The 23,526-nt window shown below is 46.7% G+C and overlaps 1 protein-coding gene across 1 annotated transcript in view; it reads left to right on the plus strand.

Moving 5' to 3' along the window:
* Positions 1–1,375: 1,375 nt before the first annotated feature.
* LOC149431547 (uncharacterized) overlaps positions 1,376–23,526 on the plus strand; it is a 37,392-nt gene continuing 15,241 nt past the window's right edge. Inside the window, exons 1-2 of the mRNA XM_089665486.1 lie at positions 1,376–1,453; positions 5,037–6,192. Of these exons, the coding sequence (XP_089521612.1) occupies positions 1,405–1,453; positions 5,037–6,192 (1,205 nt within the window). The 5' untranslated portion in view covers positions 1,376–1,404. The remainder of the gene's footprint in view (positions 1,454–5,036; positions 6,193–23,526) is intronic.

Below are 23,526 nucleotides of genomic sequence, written 5' to 3' on the forward strand. Positions count from 1 at the left end.
ATTGTCCGTTCACGGCCCATGTTATTGTCACCATTGCCTGTTCACGGCCCATGTTATTGTCACCAATACCCATTCGCTTTCAATGTTTTGACACTATTGCCCGTTCACAGCCCATGTATTGTCACCATTGCCCGTTCACGGCCCATGTATTGTCACCATTGCCCATTCCCTGCCCATGTATTGTCACCATTGCCTGTTCACTGCCCATGTATTGTCACAATTGCCCGTTCACGGCTCATGTATTGTCACCATTGCCCGTCCCTTGCCCATGTGTTGTCACAATTGCCCGTTCCCTGCCCATGTGTTGTCACCATTTCCCCTTTCACGGCCCATGTGTTGTCACCATTGCCCGTTCTCTGCCCATGTGTTGTCACCATTACCCGTTCCCTGCCCATGTGTTGTCACCATTGCCCGTTCACGGCCCATGTATTGTCACCATTGCCCGTTCCCTGCCCATGTATTGTCACCATTGCCCGTTCCCTGCCCATGTATTGTCACCAATGCCCGTTCCCTGCCCATGTATTGTCACCAATGCCCGTTCCCTGTCCATGTATTGTCTCCAATGCCCATTCCCTGCCCATGTATTGTCACCAATGCCTGTTCCCTGCCCATGTGTTGTCACCATTTCCCATTCCCTGCCCATGTGTTGTCACCAATGCCCGTTCCCTGCCCATGTATTGTCACCAATGCCCGTTCCCTGCCCATGTGTTGTCACCATTGCCCGTTCCCTGCCCATGTATTTTCACATATCGGTGTAATCACTGATGTGTTGGGGTGTGATGTCACCCATCTGACTGTTATATTTGTATTGGGGACCATGTTACTGTCATCCAGACCCCCCAATATGTTGTCCATGTCCCTGATCCCTTCTTCAGGCTCACACCAGTCTCCTGTCATGACTCAACTAAAATGGAGAAGAATAGGAATTTTAGAGCCCCAGAACCTGGAGGGCCCCCAGCTACAATGCATGCTGGGACTTGTAGTCCCCCAGGCTTCTGGAAAGAATGACAGGGCACCAGCTGTTGTTGACATCATGTGACAGATCACATGACAGGCTCCAGCTGTCTCCGCCGCTGGCATTTTGCCGGTTGCTAGGATACCGCCCGCCTGTTTACCACAATCGGGCCGGTCACATGACCGAGCACGAGGTCTGCCATCTTGGAAGTGGGAAAGGAAACCTTGGCGGGTCTTTCTTCTGTAGACAGGAGGAAGAAGCGGCACAAGGAGGTTCTGTTTGGCCCCACTGTACACACTGCGGACGGACATGACCGTACATTGCTGTATAATTCCGGCTGCCAGAAGGAATGGCTATCTGCCCTCTTCCAACATGGCGGCTGAGGGTTGGAGGGGGGAGGGGCCGAAGATTAGAGGCGCTTCACTGATGACGGTGAGACACCAAACGACATGGAGGAGGAAAGGGAGACTCTGAGGAGACAAATCCAACAACTGCAGGGTGAGAGGGGGGACATAACAAGAGGGGGCAGGGGATATATGGGGGGGGAGACGGGGTTGGGGGTACGTAAGGAGGACAGGGGGTGGAAGTGTGTGTGTGGGGGGAGGACGACAGAGGATACATGGGGGAAAGGAGGGGGGAAAGGGAGGACATGGGGTGGGGGGTTTGTAGAGGGGACAGGGGGTGGAAGTGTGTGTGGGGAGGAGGGGCATAGGGGAGGGGGGACACAGGATGAGGGGGGCACATGGGGGTGGGATGGATGGCTGTGGGAAGGGGGACAGGATACATAGGGAAAAGGAGGGGGGAACCACGGGATGAGGTGGGGGGAACGTAGGGGGGACAGGGGGTGGAAGTGTGTGTGGGGAGGAGGGACATAGGGGAGGGGGGACAGGGGGCGAGGGGGTACATGGGGGAGGGAGACAGAAGATACATAGGGAAAAGGAGGGGCAGTGACGGGCTGGAGGGGGGGGGGAAAGAAACTCAGGGCAGAGTGGGATACAAGGTGTGGGGGGGGTACATAAAGGGAAGGGGGGGCAGGGGGTGGGAGTGATGGCGAGAGGGGGATAGGGTGAAAGTGGGGGGTGTACCTAGGGGAGAGTGAGAGGTGAGGGGGGTTACATAGGGGGAAGGGGAGACAGGGTGTGAAAGTGGGGAGGGACAAGGGGTGGGAGTGGTTACGGGGGTACATGGGGGAGACCGGGGCTGAGAGGGGGTATATGGGGGTCAGGGTTGGGAGGAAGAGATGGGGGATGAGGGGGTACATAGGAGATAAAGGGGACGGGGTTGAGAGAGGGGGTACATAGGGGTGAAGGAGTTACAAAGGGGGTAGAGGGGACATGGGGTGAAAGTAAGGGGGATAACTAGGAGAGAGGGGGGACAGGGAGTGAGAGTGAGTGGGGTACATAGGAGAGGGGGGCAGGGGATACATAGAGAAAAGGAGGGGGGAGGGACAGAGGATACATGGTGGGGAGAATTATGGGGTGGACAGGGGGTTAGGGGGTACATAGGGGAGAACTAGGGGAGGACAGGGGTTACATGGAGGGAGGAGGAGTCAGGGAGTGAAGGGGTGCACAAGGGTTGAGTGGAGGGGAGAGTAGGAAGGGGGAACGTGGTGGAGGACTGAGGGTATATAGAGGGGAAATAGTTGGGGGTGCAGTGGGGGAGGAGACTGAGGTGACCCAGATATGAGAGGAGGGGTTGGGGGGAGTAGTAGGATGAGGTGGGCGGAGTTTATTTCATATTTCATATTGCACATTGGGCACTTTGCCGTTTTATGGTTTTCTTTTATGCAGAATAGATATATTTATGTGTTATAGATCACATTTAGTTATTTTGTTTGAGTTATATACCAGTTATTAAGGTTTCAGCAGTATAAGTTGCATACAGCATTCTGTCGAATAACATTCACTTAGGGGGTTTCCACCACAGAAGTAGAGGTGCCATGTACACTGAATGAAGAGAGGGGAGTATAGAGGGGGGGAGAGAAGTCATGGAGGAAGGGGGAGAGTGGGCACAGAGGGGGGGGAGAGAAGTCATGGAGGGGAGGAGAGAGAGGCTATGGAGGAAGGGGGAGGACGGGCATAGAGGGGAGAGAGAGTGGCCATGGAGGAAGGGGGAGAATGGGCATAGAGGGGAGAGAGAGAGGTCATGGAGGAAGGGGGAGAACGGGCATAGAGGGGAGAGAGAGAGGTCATGGAGGAAGGTGGTGAACGGGCATAGAGGGGAGAGAGAGAGGCCACGGAGGAAGGGGGAGAACGGGCATAGAGGGGAGAGAGAGAGGTCATGGAGGAAGGTGGAGAACGGGCATAGAGGGGAGAGAGAGAGGCCATGGAGGAAGGGGGAGAACGGGCATAGAGGGGAGAGAGAGAGGCCATGGAGGAAGGGGGAGAACGGGCATAGAGGGGAGAGAGAGAGGTCATGGAGGTAGGGGGAGAACGGGCATAGAGGGGAGAGAGAGAGGCCATGGAGGAAGGGGGAGAACGGGCATAGAGGGGAGAGAGAGAGGCCATGGAGGAAGGGGGAGAACGGGCATAGAGGGGGGAGAGAGAGAGGTCATGGAGGAAGGGGGAGAGCGGGCATAGAGGGGGGAGAGAGAGGCCATGGAGGAAGGGGGAGAACGGGCACAGAGGGGAGAGAGAGAAGGAAGGGGGAGAGCAGGCACGGGGAGGGGGGGGGGTCATGGAGGAAGGGCGAGAGAAAAGTCCTGGAGGAAGGGGGAGAGCGGGCACAGAGGGGAGAGAGAAGTCATGGAGGAAGGGGGAGAGCGGGCACAGAGGGGAGAGAGAAGTCATGGAGGAAGGGGGAGAGCGGGCACAGAGGGGAGAGAGAAGTCATGGAGGAAGGGGGAGAGGGGGGAGAGAGAAGTCCTGGAGGAAGGGGGAGAGCAGGCACAGAGGGGAGAGAGAGAAGGAAGGGGGAGAGCGGGCACGGGGGGGGGGGGGGTGGGGTCATGGAGGAAGTGCGAGAGAAAAGTCCTGGAGGAAGGGGGAGAGCAGGCATAGAGGGGAGGGAGAGAAGTCCTGGAGGAAGGGGGAGAGCAGGTACAGAGGGGAGAGACAAAAGTCCTGGAGGAAGGGGGAGAGCGAGCACAGAGGTGGGGAAGCGAAAAGTCCTGGAGGAAGGGGGAAAACATGCACAAAGGGGAGGGATTAAGAAGTCCTGGGTGGGGGTTGGGGTAGGAGAGAGAAAGAAAGGGAGGGAGCGGGCACAGGGGAGAGAGAGAAGTCATGGAGGAAGGGGGAGAGCGGGCACAGAGGGGAGAGAGAAGTCCTGGAGGAAGGGGGAGAGGGGGGAGAGAGAAGTCCTGGAGGAAGGGGGAGAGCAGGCACAGAGGGGAGAGAGAGAAGGAAGGGGGAGAGCGGGCACGGGGGGGGGGGGGGGGGTGGGGTCATGGAGGAAGTGCGAGAGAAAAGTCCTGGAGGAAGGGGGAGAGCAGGCATAGAGGGGAGGGAGAGAAGTCCTGGAGGAAGGGGGAGAGCAGGTACAGAGGGGAGAGACAAAAGTCCTGGAGGAAGGGGGAGAGCGAGCACAGAGGTGGGGAAGCGAAAAGTCCTGGAGGAAGGGGGAGAACATGCACAAAGGGGAGGGATTAAGAAGTCCTGGGTGGGGGTTGGGGTAGGAGAGAGAAAGAAAGGGAGGGAGCGGGCACAGGGGAGAGAGAGAAGTCATGGAAGAGGGGGGAGAGAGAGGCCATGGTGGAAGGGGGAGAGCGGGCACAGAGGGAAGTCCTGGAGGAAGGGGGAGAGCAGGAACAGAGGGTGGGGGGGTGGTCATGGAGGAAGGGGGAGAGCAGAGGCACAGAGGGGGGGGGGTCATGGAGGAAGGGGGAGAGCAGAGGCACAGAGGGGGGGGGGTCATGGAGGAAGGGGGAGAGCGGGCACAGAGGGGGGGAGAGAGGAGCCCTGGGGGAAGGGGCAGAGCAGGCACAGAGGGAGGACAGGGTTGGATAGAGTGGTCACATGGCCCCAGGCAGCAGCTGATGGTGAGGGGCAGAGTGGGCGTGGCTTGGAATAACTATTCGGGGGGTGTAATAACTGCACTCTGACCTTCCCCCACCCTGATCAGTGATCCTGTTCCTCTGCAGGTCTCATTAGCCGACACAGATATATACATGGCAATGCTCCAGCACCGACAGCACCAGCACATCCACGATGGAGGGACCCATTGCAGCTGCAGTACCGGCCTCGAGGATCATACCGCGGCGGAGCTCCTATAACCGGGTACCAACCACGGCAGCTTCATCCGCACAGCACATGGCGAGCTCAGTACTCCCTGGTGAATAGGACTTCTCATGGCACAGAACACCATGCCCCCCCTCCTGTGGTGGTTCCCAGTGTCCGTCCAGCCTATCCTCCCACTAAGGGTCACACACAGAAAATCCCAGCAAACAATAATCCACCCAAATCTGAAACAAGCAGCAGACAGAAGGTGTCGGGGAACCTGACGGTCATCAATAATAATAAAACCCTCTCTGTGCCAAAAGCAAAATGTCCGCCTTCGGTGAGCACCCAGAAACCGCTGTCAGCTGAATCCGCTGTGCCCTCCACCTCTGCAGAGTGGGCTGTCAGACTCAGGAAAACCCCCCAGGGGTCTCCCGGAGGACCATGCAGGACATCTGCACCGGCTTCCCGGACCTCCCAGAACTTATCCAACACAACTCAGGGATCTACAGGAACACTGCCGCCTTCTAATCGCCTCCCCGCTCCTCATCCCAAATCTGCCGTCACTTCCCCTCCCCCAAATGCCGGAGCCGCCAAAAACAGACTCGTCCCCCCCAAACCTTCCCTGACTCCACCTAAAAATACTTTGCCTGCCATTGCTGCATCTAAAGTGCTGAGGTCTTCTAGGACTAAATACACCTGGGTGGCCGCGTCTCCGAAAACCAACCCGCCCGTGAAAAAAGTCAGCCCGGGCGCAAAGAGGGCGAGCGGAGCTCCGGAGAAAGCCAAATCTCCGGCTGGCGGGAATGGGGGCAAAACGAAGAAGAACAGTCCACACCAAAAATGTACCCCCAGGAACCGCTACAAGTGGAAAGCTCAGCCTTCCACCGTCACCCCTTCTGCAACTGCCACTTCTAGCCTGACTGCCATTACCAGAAGCGCTCAGAGGACACAGACTCCCGAAACCAAGTCGCCACAGTGCACGGGGGGCGCCGGGGCCGCTTCCTACAGGGACTCTGGGAATTCCGGCTACAAAGTGAAGAGCCGCACCAAGCTGGTGAGACGACGAAGCACCTCCAGGTATACAGGAGCTCATCCCTGCATCAAAAACATCATTTTATTTCTATTGCAGTTGGTGCTTTAGGGATGATTCTTTATATTTCATTGTGGGGGGGGGCGATTTATTCAATTGCTGTGAGGAGAAATCTAAAATGATAGAGTTGTCCCCAGAACAAGAGGTGAGGAGGAGTCTTCCAATGGGGGCGCTGTTGTCCCCAGAACAAGAGGTGAGGGGGAATCTTCCAATGGGGGCGCCGTTGTCCCCAGAACAAGAGGTGAGGGGGAGCCTTCCAATGGGGGCGCCGTTGTCCCCAGAACAAGAGGTGAGGGGGAGCCTTCCAGTGGGGGCACCGTTGTCCCCAGGACAAGAGGTGAGGGGGAGCCTTCCAGTGGGGGCACCGTTGTCCCCAGGACAAGAGGTGAGAGGGAGCCTTCCAATGGGGGCGACGTTGTCCCCAGAACAAGAGGTGAGGGGGAGCCTTCCAATGGGGGCGCCGTTGTCCCCAGAACAAGAGGTGAGGGGGAGCCTTCCAGTGGGGGCACCGTTGTCCCCAGGACAAGAGGTGAGAGGGAGCCTTCCAATGGGGGCGACGTTGTCCCCAGAACAATAGGTGAGGGGGAGCCTTCCAATGGGGGCACCGTTGTCCCCAGAACAAGAGGTGAGGGGGAGTCTTCCAATGGGGGCGTCGTTGTCCCCAGAACAAGAGGTGAGGGGGAGTCTTCCAATGGGGGCTCCGTTGTCCCCAGAACAAGAGGTGAGGGGGAGTCTTCCAATGGGGGCACCGTTGTCCCCAGAACAAGAGGTGAGGGGGAGTCTTCCAATGGGGGCACCGTTGTCCCCAGAACAAGAGGTGAGGGGGAGTCTTCCAATGGGGGCGTCGTTGTCCCCAGAACAATAGGTGAGGGGGAGTCTTCCAATGGGGGCACCGTTGTCCCCAGAACAAGAGGTGAGGGGGAGTCTTCCAATGGGGGCGTCGTTGTCCCCAGAACAAGAGGTGAGGGGGAGTCTTCCAATGGGGGCTCCGTTGTCCCCAGAACAAGAGGTGAGGGGGAGTCTTCCAATGGGGGCACCGTTGTCCCCAGAACAAGAGGTGAGGGGGAGTCTTCCAATGGGGGCACCGTTGTCCCCAGAACAAGAGGTGAGGGGGAGTCTTCCAATGGGGGCGTCGTTGTCCCCAGAACAAGAGGTGAGGGGGAGTCTTCCAATGGGGGCGTCGTTGTCCCCAGAACAAGAGGTGAGGGGAGTCTTCCAATGGGGGCACCGTTGTCCCCAGAACAAGAGGTGAGGGGGAGTCCTCTAATGGGGGCGCCGTTGTCCCCAGAACAAGAGGTGAGGGGGAGTCTTCCAATGGGGGCACCTGTTCTGTGGTCAACTGTCTTAAAGGGGAATTCCCCTCCTTTTAGAAGATTTCCTCTCTCTCTGTCTTTTGGACAGGTGAAGGGAAATTTCCCCAATGGTGCAAAAAACCTGGCAGGGGTTTTAGTCCTTTCACTGCCCGAACCATTTTTTTTTTTTTGCACACGTAAAAAAAAAAAAATAATTTAAGCCTGAAGATGACATAAAACCCCCAAACATGATCTATTTTCTGAAATCAGACACCCTAGGGAATAAAATGGTGGTAGTTCCATTTTTTTTTTTAATGTCGAACGATATTACAGCAAAGATCTAAGAAACCCAAAATTTCAGTAAGAAAACACACTAAAGTTGATTTTAGGGCGCACAAATGCAATAAATTACCCATTTTTTTTGTAAAAGATAAAAGATGAATAGATACTCAACATGTCAGACCTTAAATTTGTGTGCGCCTGTGAAATGGCGGCAAACTTCAGTACCCGATATTTTCTATAAAGACACTTTAAAAGCTCCCTATAGGTCAGTCTTTGTGCGTTATGGAGGAGGTCTGGTGCTAGAATTATTGCTCTCACTCCAGCGTGCGCAGCGATATGTAACGTGTCAAACACCAATGGTGTCGTGCTCCACTATTAATAATATGCACATGCACATATATGTATGTATGTGTATATATGTATGTATATTATGTATGTATATATATGTGTGTGTGTGTGTGTATATATATATATATATATATATATATATATATATATATATACACAGTGAGGAACAGAAGTAGTTGAACCCCCTGCGATTCTGCAAGTTCTCCCACTTCTCCATCATGGAGGGTCTGACATTCACATTGCAGGGGATTCCCACTCTGAGGACAGAATTCAGGAGATCACATTGTATGATTTGTAAAGAATGTATTTGTCTCGCACGGCTGAACAGAAGGATTTGAACCCCTGAGAAGATCAGTGTTAATATTTGGTACAGAAGCCTTTGTCTGCAATTACAGAGGTCAGACGTTTCCTGTAGTCCTTGGCCAGGTTTGCACTGCAACAGGGATTTTGGCCGACTCCTCCACACCGATCTCCTCTAGATCTGTCAGGTTTCGGGGCTGTCGCTGAGCAACACGGAGTTTCAGCTCCCTCCAAAGATGTTCTATTGGATTTAGGTGTGGAGACTGGCTAGGCCACTCCAGAACCTTGATATGCTTCTTACGGAGCCACTCCTTGGTTCTCCTGGCTGTGTGCTTCGGGTCGTTGTCATGTTGGAAGACCCAGCCACGACCCATCTTCAATGCTCTGACTGAGGGAAGGAGGTTGTTGCTGAAAACCTCACCATAAATGGCCCCATTCATCCTCTCCTTAATACAGTGCAGTCGTCCTGTCCCCTTCGCAGAAAAGCACCCCCAAAGCATGATGTTACCACCCCCATGCTTCACAGTAGGGATGGTGTTCTTGGGATGCAACTCATCCTTCTTTTTCCTCCAAACACGACGAGTGAAGTTTAGACCACAAAGTTCTACTTTGGTCTCATCTGACCACATGACTTTCTCCCATGCCTCCTCTGCATCATCCAGATGGTCATTGGCAACCTTCAGACGGGCCTGGACATGTGATGGGAAAAAAGGGGGGAGGGGTAGCCACCTAACATGAACCGTAAATATATGTCATATAAATATCTCCGTCTCACTAATGATTAGTGTGGATTTATAAACCCAAATACTTAGCATAAAACATAGCAGTATGATGAGTACAATGCTGCTCACACAGAGTTGTTATTAGAAAATCCAAGCGGAGTAATATAATAAGTATTAACAAACAAGTTTTATTCGATCACATGGATCATACGGAGATTAGACAGAGACATTGTAAACAAGTCTTTATAAAATCACTGAATTAAAAACATTCTGTGTCTCCAGATCTAATAATATTCGGCAATCAGGAATCCACATGAGGCAATGAAGTTCCTAACTACTAGATCAAAGGATTTCCATATTTTCCATATAATATCTGCATGAGGGGAACATTCTTCAAAAAGTGTTTTGGTGACCACCACAGTGAATAGAATGACCTCCTAAAAATGGAAAACCAGAAAAAAAGATCATAGTAGAGGGAACAAAAATTAGGATATATGTAATAACAAAACAACCCCATGACAGGTACAGTGGGGATGGAAAGTTTAAGCACCCCAACTAAAAATTTGTATTAATGCGCATAAAGAAGCCAAGGAAAGATGGAAAAATCTCCAAAAGGCATCAAATTACAGATTAGACATTCTTATAATATGTCAACAAAAGTTAGATTTTATTTCCATCATTTACACTTTCAAAATAACAGAAAACAAAAAAATGGCGTCTGCAAAAGTTTGGGCCCCCTGCAGAGTTAATATCTTGTACTGCCCCCTTTGGCAAGTATCACAGCTTGTAAACGCTTTTTGTAGCCAGCCAAGAGTCTTTCAATTCTTGTTTGAGGTATCTTTGCCCATTCTTCCTTACAAAAGTCTTCCAGTTCTTTGAGATTTCTGGGCTGTCTGTCACGCACGGCTCTTTTAAGGTCTATCCATAGATTTTCAATGATGTTGAGGTCAGGAGATTGTGAAGGCCATGGCAAAACCTTCAGTTTACGCCTCTTGATGTAATCCCCCGTGGATTTCGAGGTGTGTTTAGGATCATTATCCATTTGTAGAAGCCATCCTCTCTTTAACTTCAGCTTTTTCACAGATGGCATCAAGTTACCATCCAAAATTTGCTGAAATTTGATTGAATCCATTTTTCCTTCTACTCGTGAGATGTTCCCTGTGCCACTGGCTGCAACACAACCCCAAAGCATGATTGATCCAACCGCATGCTTAACAGTTGGACAGAGGTTCTTTTCATTCAATTCTGTGCCCCTTCTTCTCCAAACGTACCTTTGCTCATTCCGAACAAAAAGTTCAATTGTAACCTCATCGGTCCACAGAACTTGTTTCCAAAATGCATCAGGCTTGTCTATATGTTCATTTGCAAAGTTCAAACGATGATTTTTGTGGTGAGGACGTAGAAGAGGTTTTCTTCTGATGACTCTTCCATGAAGCCCATATTTGTACAAGTATCTCTTTATAGTGGAATAGTGACCACAACTCCAGTGTCTGCCAGATCTTTCTGGAGGGATCGTGCAGTCAAACGTGGGTTTTGAATTGTTTTTCTCACAATCCTGCGAGCTGTTCTGTCTGATATTTTTCTTGGTCTTCCAGATGTTGCTTTAACTTCCACTGTTCCTGATGACTGCCGTTTCTTAATTACATTCCAAACAGAGGATATTGACATCTGAAAACGCTTTGCTATCTTCTTATAGCCTTCTCCAGCTTTGTGAGCGTCAACTATTTTCAGTTTCAGTTTTCTAAACAACTGCTTAGAAGAACCCATGGTGCTGATTGTTGGGGCAAGGTCAGATGAGTCTGGGCATTTAAAACCTTTGAGATTGACATCACCTGGTCTTCCCAGACGATGATTGAGAACAATCCATGACACTGGCAGGTCTCAGCTTGGCAAAGGGGGCAGTGCATGCTATAAATTCTGCAGGGGGCCCAAACTTTTGCAGACGCCATTTTTTTGTTTTCTGTTATTTTGAAAGTGTAAATGATGGAAATAAAATCTAACTTTTGTTGACATATTATAAGAATGTCTAATCTGTAATTTGATGCCTTTTGGAGATTTTTCCATCTTTCCTTGGCTTCTTTATGCACATTAATACAAATTTTTAGCTGGGGTGTCCAAACTTTCCATCCCACTGTATATGTGTGTGTATGTGTGTGTGTGTGTGTGTATATATACAGTCATGGCCGAAATTGTTGGCACCCTTGATATTTCTCCAGGAAATCATGTATTTCTCACGAAACGTATTGCATTAACACATGTTTTGCTATACACATGTTTATTCCCTTTGTGTGTATTGGGACAAAACAAAAAAAGGGAGGAAAGAAAGCAAATTCGACATAATGTCACACAAACCTCCAAAAATGGGCTGGACAAAAGTATTGGCACCCTTTCACAACTGCGGATAAATAAGAATGTTACAAGCATGTGATGCTCCTGTAAACTCACCTGGGGCAAGTAACAGGTGTGGGCAATATAGAAATCACACCTGAAAGCAGATAAAAAGGAGAGACGTTCACTTAACCTTTGCATTGTGTGTCTGTCTGTGCCACACTAAGCATGGACAACAGAAAGAGGAGACGAGAACTGTCTGAGGACCTGAGAACCAAAATTGTGGCAAAATATCAACAATCTCAAGGTTACAAGTCCATCTCCAGAGAACTAGATTTGCCTTTGTCCACAGTGCGCAACATTATCAAGAAGTTTGCAACCCATGGCACTGTAGCTAATCTCCCTGGTCGTGGACGGATGAGGAAAATTGATGAAAGATTGCAACGCAGAATAGTCCGGATGGTGGATAAGCAGCCCCAAACATGTTCCAAAGACATTCAAGCTGTCCTGCAGGCTCAGGGAGCATCAGTGTCAGCGCGAACTATCCGTCGACATTTAAATGAAATGAAACGCTATGGCAGGAGACCCAGGAGGACCCCACTGCTGACACAGAGACATAAAAAAGCAAGACTACAGTTTGCCAAAATGTACTTGAGTAAGCCAAAAGCCTTCTGGGAAAACGTCTTGTGGACAGATGAGACCAAGATAGAGCTTTTCGGTAAAGCACATCATTCTACTGTTTACCGAAAACGGAATGAGGCCTACAAAGAACAAAACACAGTACCTACGGTAAAATATGGTGGAGGTTCAATGATGTTTTGGGGTTGTTTTGCTGCCTCTGGCACTGGGTGCCTTGACTGTGTGCAAGGCATCATGAAATCTGAGGATTACCAAAGGATTTTGGGTCGCACTGTAGGGCCCAGTGTCAGAAAGCTGGGTTTGCGTCCAAGATCCTGGGTCTTCCAGCAGGACAATGACCCCAAACATACTTCAAAAAGCACTCAGAAATGGATGGCAAAGAAGCGCTGGAGAGTTCTGAAGTGGCCAGCAATGAGCCCAGATCTAAATCCCATTGAACACCTGTGGAGAGATCTTAAAATTGCTGTTGGGAAAAGGTGTCCTTCCAATAAGAGAGACCTGGAGCTGTTTGCAAAGGAAGAGTGGTCCAAAATTCCGGGTGAGAGGTGTCAGAAGCTTATTGATGGTTATAGGAAGCGACTGATTTCAGTTATGTTTTCCAAAGGGTGTGCAACCAAATATTAAGTTAAGGGTGCCAATACTTTTGTCCAGCCCATTTTTGGGGTTTTGTGTGACATTATGTCATATTTGCTTTTCTGCCTCTGTTTTATATTTGTTCCAATACATACAAAGGGAATAAACATGTGTATAGCAAAACATGTGTTAATGCAATACCTTTTTTGTGTGAAATACTTGATTTTCAGGAAAAATATCAAGGGTGCCAACAATTTCGGCCATGACTGTATATATATATATATATACAGTGAGGAACAGAAGTATTTGAACCCCCTGCGATTCTGCAAGTTCTCCCACTTCTCCATCATGGAGGGTCTGACATTCACATTGCAGGGGATTCCCACTCTGAGGACAGAATTCAGGAGATCACATTGTATGATTTGTAAAGAATGTATTTGTCTCGCACGGCTGAACAGAAGGATTTGAACCCCTGAGAAGATCCGTGTTAATATTTGGTACAGAAGCCTTTGTCTGCAATTACAGAGGTCAGACGGTTCCTGTAGTCCTTGGCCAGGTTTGCACTGCAACAGGGATTTTGGCCGACTCCTCCACACCGATCTCCTCTAGATCTGTCAGGTTTCGGGACTGTCGCTGAGCAACACGGAGTTTCAGCTCCCTCCAAAGATGTTCTATTGGATTTAGGTGTGGAGACTGGCTATGCCACTCCAGAACCTTGATATGCTTCTTACGGAGCCACTCCTTGGTTCTCCTGGCTGTGTGCTTCGGGTCGTTGTCATGTTGGAAGACCCATCCACGACCCATCTTCAATGCTCTGACTGAGGGAAGGAGGTTGTTGCTGAAAATCTCACAATAAATGGCCCCATTCATCCTCTCCTTAATACAGTGCAGTCGTCCTGTCCCCTTCACAGAAAAGCACCCCCAAAGCATGATGTTACCACCCCCATGCTTCACAGTAGGGATGGTGTTCTTGGGATGCAACTCATCCTTCTTTTTCCTCCAAACACGACGAGTGAAGTTTAGACCAAAAAGTTCTACTTTGGTCTCCTCTGACCACATGACTTTCTCCCATGCCTCCTCTGGATCATCCAGATGGTCATTGGCAACCTTCAGACGGGCCTGGACATGTGATGACTTGAGCAGGGGAACCTTCAGACGGGCCTGGACATGTGATGACTTGAGCAGGGGAACCTTCAGACGGGCCTGGACATGTGATGACTGGAGCAGGGGAACCTTCAGACGGGCCTGGACATGTGATGACTGGAGCAGGGGAACCTTCCATGCAATGCATGATGGGAAACCATGACGGCGTAGTGTACTACCGACAGTGACCTGTGAAACTGTGGTCCCAGCTCTCTCCATGTCATTGACCAGCTCCTCCCTTGTAGTTCTGGGCTGATTCCTCACCTTTCTTCTCATCAGTGATCCCCCACGAGGGGACATCTTGCATGGAGCCCCAGTCCGAGGGAGACTGACAGTCATCTTTAGCCTCTTCCATTGTCTAACAATTGCTCCAACAGTTGATCTATTTTCACCAAGCTGCTTGGCAATTGCCCCGTAGCCCTTTCCAGCCTTGTGGAGGTCCACAATTATGTCTTTGGTGTCTTTTGACAGCTCTTTGGTCTTGCCCATGGTAGTAGTTGGCGTCTGACTGACTGCGGGGTGGACAGGTGTCTTTAAAGAGCTCAGACAGGTGCTACTAAGTGAGATGAATGAGTGGAGTAGAGGGGGACTTTATAAAGGCGCAGTAACAGGTCTCTGAGAGACAGAATTCTTGCTGTTTCTTAGGTGTTCAAATACTTCTGTTCAGCCGTGCGAGACAAATACATTCTTTACAAATCATACAATGTGATCTCCTGAATTCTGTCCTCAGAGTGAGAATCCCCTGCAATGTGAATGTCAGACCCTCCATGATGGAGAAGTGGGAAAACTTGAAAAATCGCAGGGGGTTCAAATACTTCTGTTCCTCATTGTATATATAATATGTGATTTTGTATTTCCGGGGAGGGGGCACACACGCACTGCCCTACCTGCGCTGCCATTGGAGGCTACAGCTGTCGATCACTGTGTCCCAGCCGGAGATTCCCCGCCGGTACCCGGCAATTGCCAAGGAACACTGACAGGGGAGAGGTCTGTATGCAAACAATACAGATCTCTCACCTGTCAGAACCAGCTTGCTGCTTTGTATTGATGTACGTCGCAGAGCCATACAAAGCAGCATGTTTACATTGGAAAGCACACACAGACAAAATAGTAAGACAGCACACAGTTAACCCTTTGATGGCCCCAGATGTTAACCCCTTCCTGCCCAGTGCCATTAGTACAGTGTCAGTGCTTTTTATTAGCACTGATAACTGTATTAGTGGCAGTCAGTTCCCAAACAAATTCAAATTCTCCTAACCTCCCTCCCTCCCGCCCTCCTAACCCTCTTGTATTGGACTGTATTGTCTCCCGTAATGCGCTGAGCAAACTGTTGGCGCCATAAATCCTGTATAATAATAATAATAATAATATATAAATCCTGTATAATAATAATAATAATATATAAATCCTGTATAATAATAATAATAATAATATATAAATCCTGTATAATAATAATATATAAATCCTGTATAATAATAATAATTAATATATAAATCCTGTATAATAATAATATATAAATCCTGTATAATAATAATATATAAATCCTGTATAATAATAATAATTAATATATAAATCCTGTATAATAATAATATATAAATCCTGTATAATAATAATAATATATAAATCCTGTATAATAATAATATATAAATCCTGTATAATAATAATAATATATAAATCCTGTATAATAATAATAATATATAAATCCTGTATAATAATAATAATAATATATAAATCCTGTATAATAATAATATATAAATCCTGTATAATAATAATAATAAAATCCTGTATAATAATAATAATATATAAATCCTGTATAATAATAATAATAATAATATATAAATCCTGTATAATAATAATAATAATAATAATAATAATATATAAATCCTGTATAATAATAATAATAATATATAAATCCTGTATAATAATAATAATAATAATATATAAATCCTGTATAATAATAATAATAATATATAAATCCTGTATAATAATAATAATAATAATATATAAATCCTGTATTATAATAATAATAATAATATATAAATCCTGTATAATAATAATAATAATAATATATAAATCCTGTATAATAATAATAATAATAATATATAAATCCTGTATAATAATAATAATAATATATAAATCCTGTATTATAATAATAATAATAATATATAAATCCTGTATAATAATAATAATAATAAATTCTAGACACTAGCAACAACTTACAAAGCCATCCACGACTCGGCCCCCAGTTACATCTCTACCCTGGTCTCTAAATACCGACCTAATCATTCTCTTCGTTCCTCCCAAGACCTCCTGCTCTCTAGCTCCCTCGTCACCTCCTGCCATGCTCACCTCTAGGACTTATCCTGAGCCTCTCCTATCCTATGGAACTCCCTACCCCACGTTGCTTGTGTGCTTTTAGTCAATCCCTGAAAACCCTCCCCTTCAGAGAAGCCTATTCTGCCCCCACCTAACAACTGCAGTTATATTTTCTTCATCAGCTCATCCCCCCCCACAGTCATTACCTTTTGTATCACATGACCCTCCCTCCTAGATTGTCAGCTCTAAGGAGCCGGGCCCTCTGAATCCTCCTGTATTGAATTGTTTGCCCTCATGTTGTAAAGCGCTGCGCAAACTGTCGGTTGTATATAAATCCTGTATAATAATAGCAGTTCAGGACTATTGCAATGCGGTGCAGTGCAAAAAGTACAGCAAGCTGCATTTTTCTGCACTGCAAATGCACAGAAATTGCGCACAATTACGCGTAAATGCAGCGCACTGAACATAAAAGCCCAATGAAGAAAGAACATGGAAGCGACCTCAAAGGAAAGGCAAGCTTAGATAAAATGCATGTTAAAAACGCATCTGAAATGCACGTTACTGCGCATGCAAAAAATGCGCTACAGGTGTGAATGGGCCCTAAAACTGCAATCAGACTGGAGTTCTGCAAATATTTCCCCTCTGCCCAGACCTTGCCTGGCTCCGTGCTGCCCTCTAGTGTTCATTAATAAGAATGACCGAGGTTGGAGGATGGGGTGGGTGTCACAGCACATTGTGTGTCTGCAAAGGAAACTGAACCTGTCTGATGCGTTACCCCTTTCGCCGCCAGGTCCTGACAGCTCGGAGGGGGGTGGGGGGGGGATTTTAGACACAATCCAGTGGCTGCAGCTACCAGGATTGTGTCTAAAACTGACGGGCAGAGTCTTTCCTGTCAGGTGGAAGCAGTTGGGCGGCTGCACTGCTGCCCAATGGCTTCCACAGTTCCTGGTAAGGCTGCCAACCCCGGTGCCTGCGCTCCTGCCATGCATACCGGGCTCCACTTGCCCATCTGCAGGCCCGGTACTGACATGGCGGGTGCTGTGGGGTGCAGACACATCCGATCCTCACCCCTTCTTGCTGCGACCCAGAAAGCCACGCGTATGACATCACTTCCGGGTCACCGCTGTCACTTTCCCCGGCTAGAATAGATGTATTATAGAGTGATCTGCATTGCAATACATTCAGTGGAGGCCAGAGGAGGTGTTGGGGGGGGTCTTTTTGACTCTGCATGTCTCATTGGGGGGACACTGCAGGGGGGACGTTGAGGGAGCGCAGGACAAGGTAAGTGCTGGAGGGATCCTGGAGCAACGCTGCAGTGTATTCCTGAGTGTAGCTCGGGGTAAAGTTTCAGCACCACAAGCGGTAACCCCCCAGAGCTACACTCGGGAATACACTGCAGCGTTGCTCCCGGATCCCTCCAGCACTTACCTTGTCCTGCGCTCCCGCGATGTCCCCCCTGCAGTGTCCCCAGCAATGTCCTCCAGCCGATGCCGGCATCTGTCTTCCGGGTTCCGTTCCCTGCGACGTCGGGTCGTACGGGGGGACGGAACTGGCGGGAAATTTGAAAATGACAAAAAGTGACATTCACTAAAATCACATAGTATAACATTCCTGTATCAAACCATTTCACATACATTGTGTCCCGAGTGCTTTGTCCGGCGCCCTGTCTGCATTTTTACCGCCCTTTCTGCCTGGAAACTGAGAAACGTCCATGGCGTCCAAAAAGCGTTTATTCCTAAGTTATTCCTAAAAATTACAGGCCTACAATAAAAAAAATACATATTTCCATGCAAAAAAAGTACCGCTTTGAGCACAGAAATACTGACATAATCAGACCGCTAGGGAGGCTACAGAGAACCTATCACCTAAAAATCATCATATAGGGGACATTTTGTCCCTATGTGATGAAATAAAAAAGTTAAGTACATAACCCCCCCCCAAAAAAAAAAAAAAAAACTCCACCACCCTGACAACTGAAATGTTGAGTTTCCTAGGCCTTTGTGGTAATATTGTGTGGCAAAAAAAATTGAAACTACTATTTGACCCCCGGGTCACATCTGTGCGGGTGGTGCCGCTGCAGATCTGCACAAAAATCCGTGCAGCCGCACCACCTGCACAGAGAATTGTGGTCCCGCGGGCGGGTGCCATTAGTTCTAATGGCACGCCGCCCGCACTGGGAAACGCAACCGTACTGGGAACCGAGGTATTATACATGGAGATCATATCCCCCTTATGTATTATACATGGAGATCATATCCCCCCTTATGTATTATACATGGAGATCATATCCCCCCTTATGTATTATACATGGAGATCATATCCCCCCTTATGTATTATACATGGAGATCATATCCCCCCTTATGTTATATACATGGAGATCATATCCCCCCTTATGTATTATACATGGAGATCATATCCCCCCTTATGTATTATACATGGAGATCATATCCCCCTTATGTATTATACACGGAGATCATATCCCCCCCTTATGTATTATACACGGAGATCATATCCCCCCTTATGTATTATACACGGAGATCATATCCCCCCTTATGTATTATACATGGAGATCATACCCCCCTTATGTATTATACATGGAGATCATACCCCCCTTATGTATTATACATGGAGATCATACCCCCCTTATGTATTATACATGGAGATCATACCCCCCTTATGTATTATACATGGAGATCATATCCCCCCCTTATGTATTATACATGGAGATCATATCCCCCCCTTATGTATTATACATGGAGATCATATCCCCCCTTATGTATTATACATGGAGATCATATCCCCCCTTATGTATTATACATGGAGATCATATCCCCCTTATGTATTATACATGGAGATCATACCCCCTTATGTATTATACATGGAGATCATATCCCCCTTATGTATTATACATGGAGATCATATCCCCCCTTATGTATTATACATGGAGATCATATCCCCCCTTATGTATTATACATGGAGATCATATCCCCCTTATGTATTATACATGGAGATCATATCCCCCCTTATGTATTATACATGGAGATCATATCCCCCCTTATGTATTATACATGGAGATCATATCCCCCCTTATGTATTATACATGGAGATCATATCCCCCCTTATGTATTATACATGGAGATCATACCCCCTTATGTATTATACATGGAGATCATACCCCCCTTATGTATTATACATGGAGATCATACCCCCCTTATGTATTATACATGGAGATCATATCCCCCTTATGTATTATACATGGAGATTATATCCCCCCTTATGTATTATACATGGAGATCATATCCCCCTTATGTATTATACATGGAGATCATATCCCCCCTTATGTATTATACATGAAGATTATATCCCCCTTATGTATTATACATGGAGATCATATCCCCCCTTATGTACTATACATGGAGATCATATCCCCCCTTATGTATTATACATGGAGATCATATCCCCCCTTATGTATTATACATGGAGATCATATCCCCCCTTATGTATTATACATGGAGATCATATCCCCCCCTTATGTATTATACATGGAGATCATATCCCCCTTATGTATTATACATGGAGATCATATCCCCCCCTTATGTATTATACATGGAGATCAGACCCCCCTTATGTACTATACATGGAGATCATATCCCCCCTTATGTATTATACATGGAGATCATATCCCCCCTTATGTATTATACATGGAGATCATATCCCCCCTTATGTATTATACATGGAGATCATATCCCCCCTTATGTATTATACATGGAGATCATATCCCCCTTATGTATTATACATGGAGATCATATCCCCCTTATGTATTATACACGGAGACATATCCCCCCCTTATGTATTATACACGGAGATTATATCCCCCCTTATGTATTATACATGGAGATCATATCCCCCTTATGTATTATACACGGAGATCATATCCCCCCTTATGTATTATACATGGAGATCATATCCCCCCTTATGTATTATACACGGAGATCATATCCCCCCTTATGTATTATACACGGAGATCATATCCCCCCTTATGTATTACACACGGAGATCATATCCCCCCTTATGTATTATACACGGAGATCATATCCCCCCTTATGTATTACACACGGAGATCATATCCCCCCCTTATGTATTATACACGGAGATCATATCCCCCCCTTATGTATTATACACGGAGATCATATCCCCCCCTTATGTATTATACACGGAGATCATATCCCCCCTTATGTATTATACATGGAGATCATATCCCTTCCCGTTTATGTATTATACATGGAGATCATATCCCCCTTATGTATTATACACGGAGATCATATCCCCCCTTATGTATTATACACGGAGATCATATCCCCCCTTATGTATTACACACGGAGATCATATCCCCCCCTTATGTATTATACACGGAGATCATATCCCCCCCTTATGTATTATACACGGAGATCATATCCCCCCCTTATGTATTATACACGGAGATCATATCCCCCCTTATGTATTATACATGGAGATCATATCCCCCCTTATGTATTATACATGGAGATCATATCCCCCCCTTATGTATTATACATGGAGATCATACCCCCCTTATGTATTATACATGGAGATCATACCCCCCTTATGTATTATACATGGAGATCATACCCCCCTTATGTATTATACATGGAGATCATATCCCCCCTTATGTATTATACATGGAGATCATATCCCCCTTATGTATTATACATGGAGATCATATCCCCCCTTATGTATTATACATGAAGATTATATCCCCCTTATGTATTATACATGGAGATCATATCCCCCCTTATGTACTATACATGGAGATCATATCCCCCCTTATGTATTATACATGGAGATCATATCCCCCCTTATGTATTATACATGGAGATCATATCCCCCCTTATGTATTATACATGGAGATCATATCCCCCCCTTATGTATTATACACGGAGATCATATCCCCCTTATGTATTATACATGGAGATCATATCCCCCCTTATGTATTATACATGAAGATTATATCCCCCTTATGTATTATACATGGAGATCATATCCCCCCTTATGTACTATACATGGAGATCATATCCCCCTTATGTATTATACACGGAGATCATATCCTCCCCTTATGTATTATACACGGAGATCATATCCCCCCTTATGTATTATACACGGAGATCATATCCCCCCTTATGTATTATACACGGAGATCATATCCCCCCTTATGTATTATACACGGAGATCATATCCCCCCTTATGTATTATACACGGAGATCATATCCCCCCCTTATGTATTATACATGGAGATCATATCCCCCCTTATGTATTGTACATGGAGATCATATCCCCCTTATGTATTGTACATGGAGATCATATCCCCCTTATGTATTGTACATGGAGATCATATCCCCCCTTATGTATTATACATGGAGATCATATCCCCCCTTATGTATTATACATGGAGATCATATCCCCCCCTTATGTATTATAAATGGAGATCATATCCCCCCCTTATGTATTATAAATGGAGATCATATCCCCCCTTATGTATTATACATGGAGATCATATCCCCCCTTATGTATTATACATGGAGATCATATCCCCCCTTATGTATTATACATGGAGATCATATCCCCCCCTTATGTATTATACATGGAGATCATATCCCCCCTTATGTATTATACATGGAGATCATATCCCCCCTTATGTATTACACATGGAGATCATATCCCCCCTTATGTATTATACATGGAGATCATATCCCCCCTTATGTATTATACATGGAGATCATATCCCTTCCCCTTTATGTATTATACATGGAGATCATATCCCCCTTATGTATTATACATGGAGATCATATCCCCCCTTTATGTATTATACATGGAGATCATATCCCCCCCCCTTTATGTATTATACATGGAGATCATATCCCCCCCCCCCTTTATGTATTATACATGGAGATCATATCCTCCCCTTATGTATTATACATGGAGATCATACCCTCCCCCTTATGTATTATACATGGAGATCATACCCTCCCCCTTATGTATTATACATGGAGATCATATCCCCCTTATGTATTATACATGGAGATCATATCCCCCTTATGTATTATACATGGAGATCATATCCCCCCTTTATGTATTATACATGGAGATCATATCCCCCCCCCTTTATGTATTATACATGGAGATCATATCCCCCCTTATGTATTATACATGGAGATCATATCCTCCCCTTATGTATTATACATGGAGATCATACCCTCCCCCTTATGTATTATACATGGAGATCATACCCTCCCCCTTATGTATTATACATGGAGATCATATCCCCCCTTATGTATTATACATGGAGATCATACCCTCCCCCTTATGTATTATACATGGAGATCATATCCCCCCTTATGTATTATACATGGAGATCATATCCCCCCTTATGTATTATACATGGAGATCATATCCCCCCCTTATGTATTATACATGGAGATCATATCCCCCCTTATGTATTATACATGGAGATCATATCCCCCCTTATGTATTATACATGGAGATCATATCCCCCTTATGTATTATACATGGAGATCATATCCCCCCTTATGTATTATACATGGAGATCATATCCCCCCCTTATGTATTATACATGGAGATCATATCCCCCTTAATCTCCTCTTCTCAGTAGAGAATATATTCAGTTCCTCTAATCTTTCCCCATAGTTGATCTCCTCCATGCCTCTTATCAGTTTGATTTCCCTTCTCTGTACTTTCTCCAGTTCCCCAATGTTCTTTTTGTGAATTGGTGCCCAAAACTGAACTGCATATTGACTTCTGATTTTTACCGGGGGGGGGGGGGGATGATATCTCTCTCTGGAGTCTATACCTCTCCTGATACAAGAGAGGATTTTGCTCGCTTTAGAACCCGCAGCTTGGCATTGCTGCCATTATTAAGTTTGTGATCTACCAGAACCCCCAGTTCCTTCTCCACCATTGACCCCCCACCCAGATCCTTCTCCACCATTGACCCCCCCCCCCAAGATCCTTCACCATTGACCCCCCCCAGATCCTTCTCCACCACTGTCCCCCCCCAGATCCTTCTCCATCATTCATTCCCCCAGTTGTACCCCCCCTAGTATGTATGATGCATATTCCTACCCCCCAAGTGCAGAACCTTACATTTATCAACATTAAACCTCATTTGCCACATAGTTGCCCAATTACACAGAGCATTGAGGTTGTATGTGTGTGTATGTATGCATATATATATATACAGTGAGGAACAGAAGTATTTGAACCCCTGTGATTTTGCAAGTTCTCCCACTTAGAAATCATGGAGGGGTCTGACACTCACATTGTAGGGGCATTCCCACTCCGAGGA

This window comes from Staurois parvus, unplaced genomic scaffold (genome assembly GCF_062004578.1).
Source record: "Staurois parvus isolate SC_StPar_1 unplaced genomic scaffold, SC_StPar_1.0 ptg002211l, whole genome shotgun sequence".
NCBI classification, from domain to species: Eukaryota; Metazoa; Chordata; class Amphibia; order Anura; family Ranidae; genus Staurois; species Staurois parvus.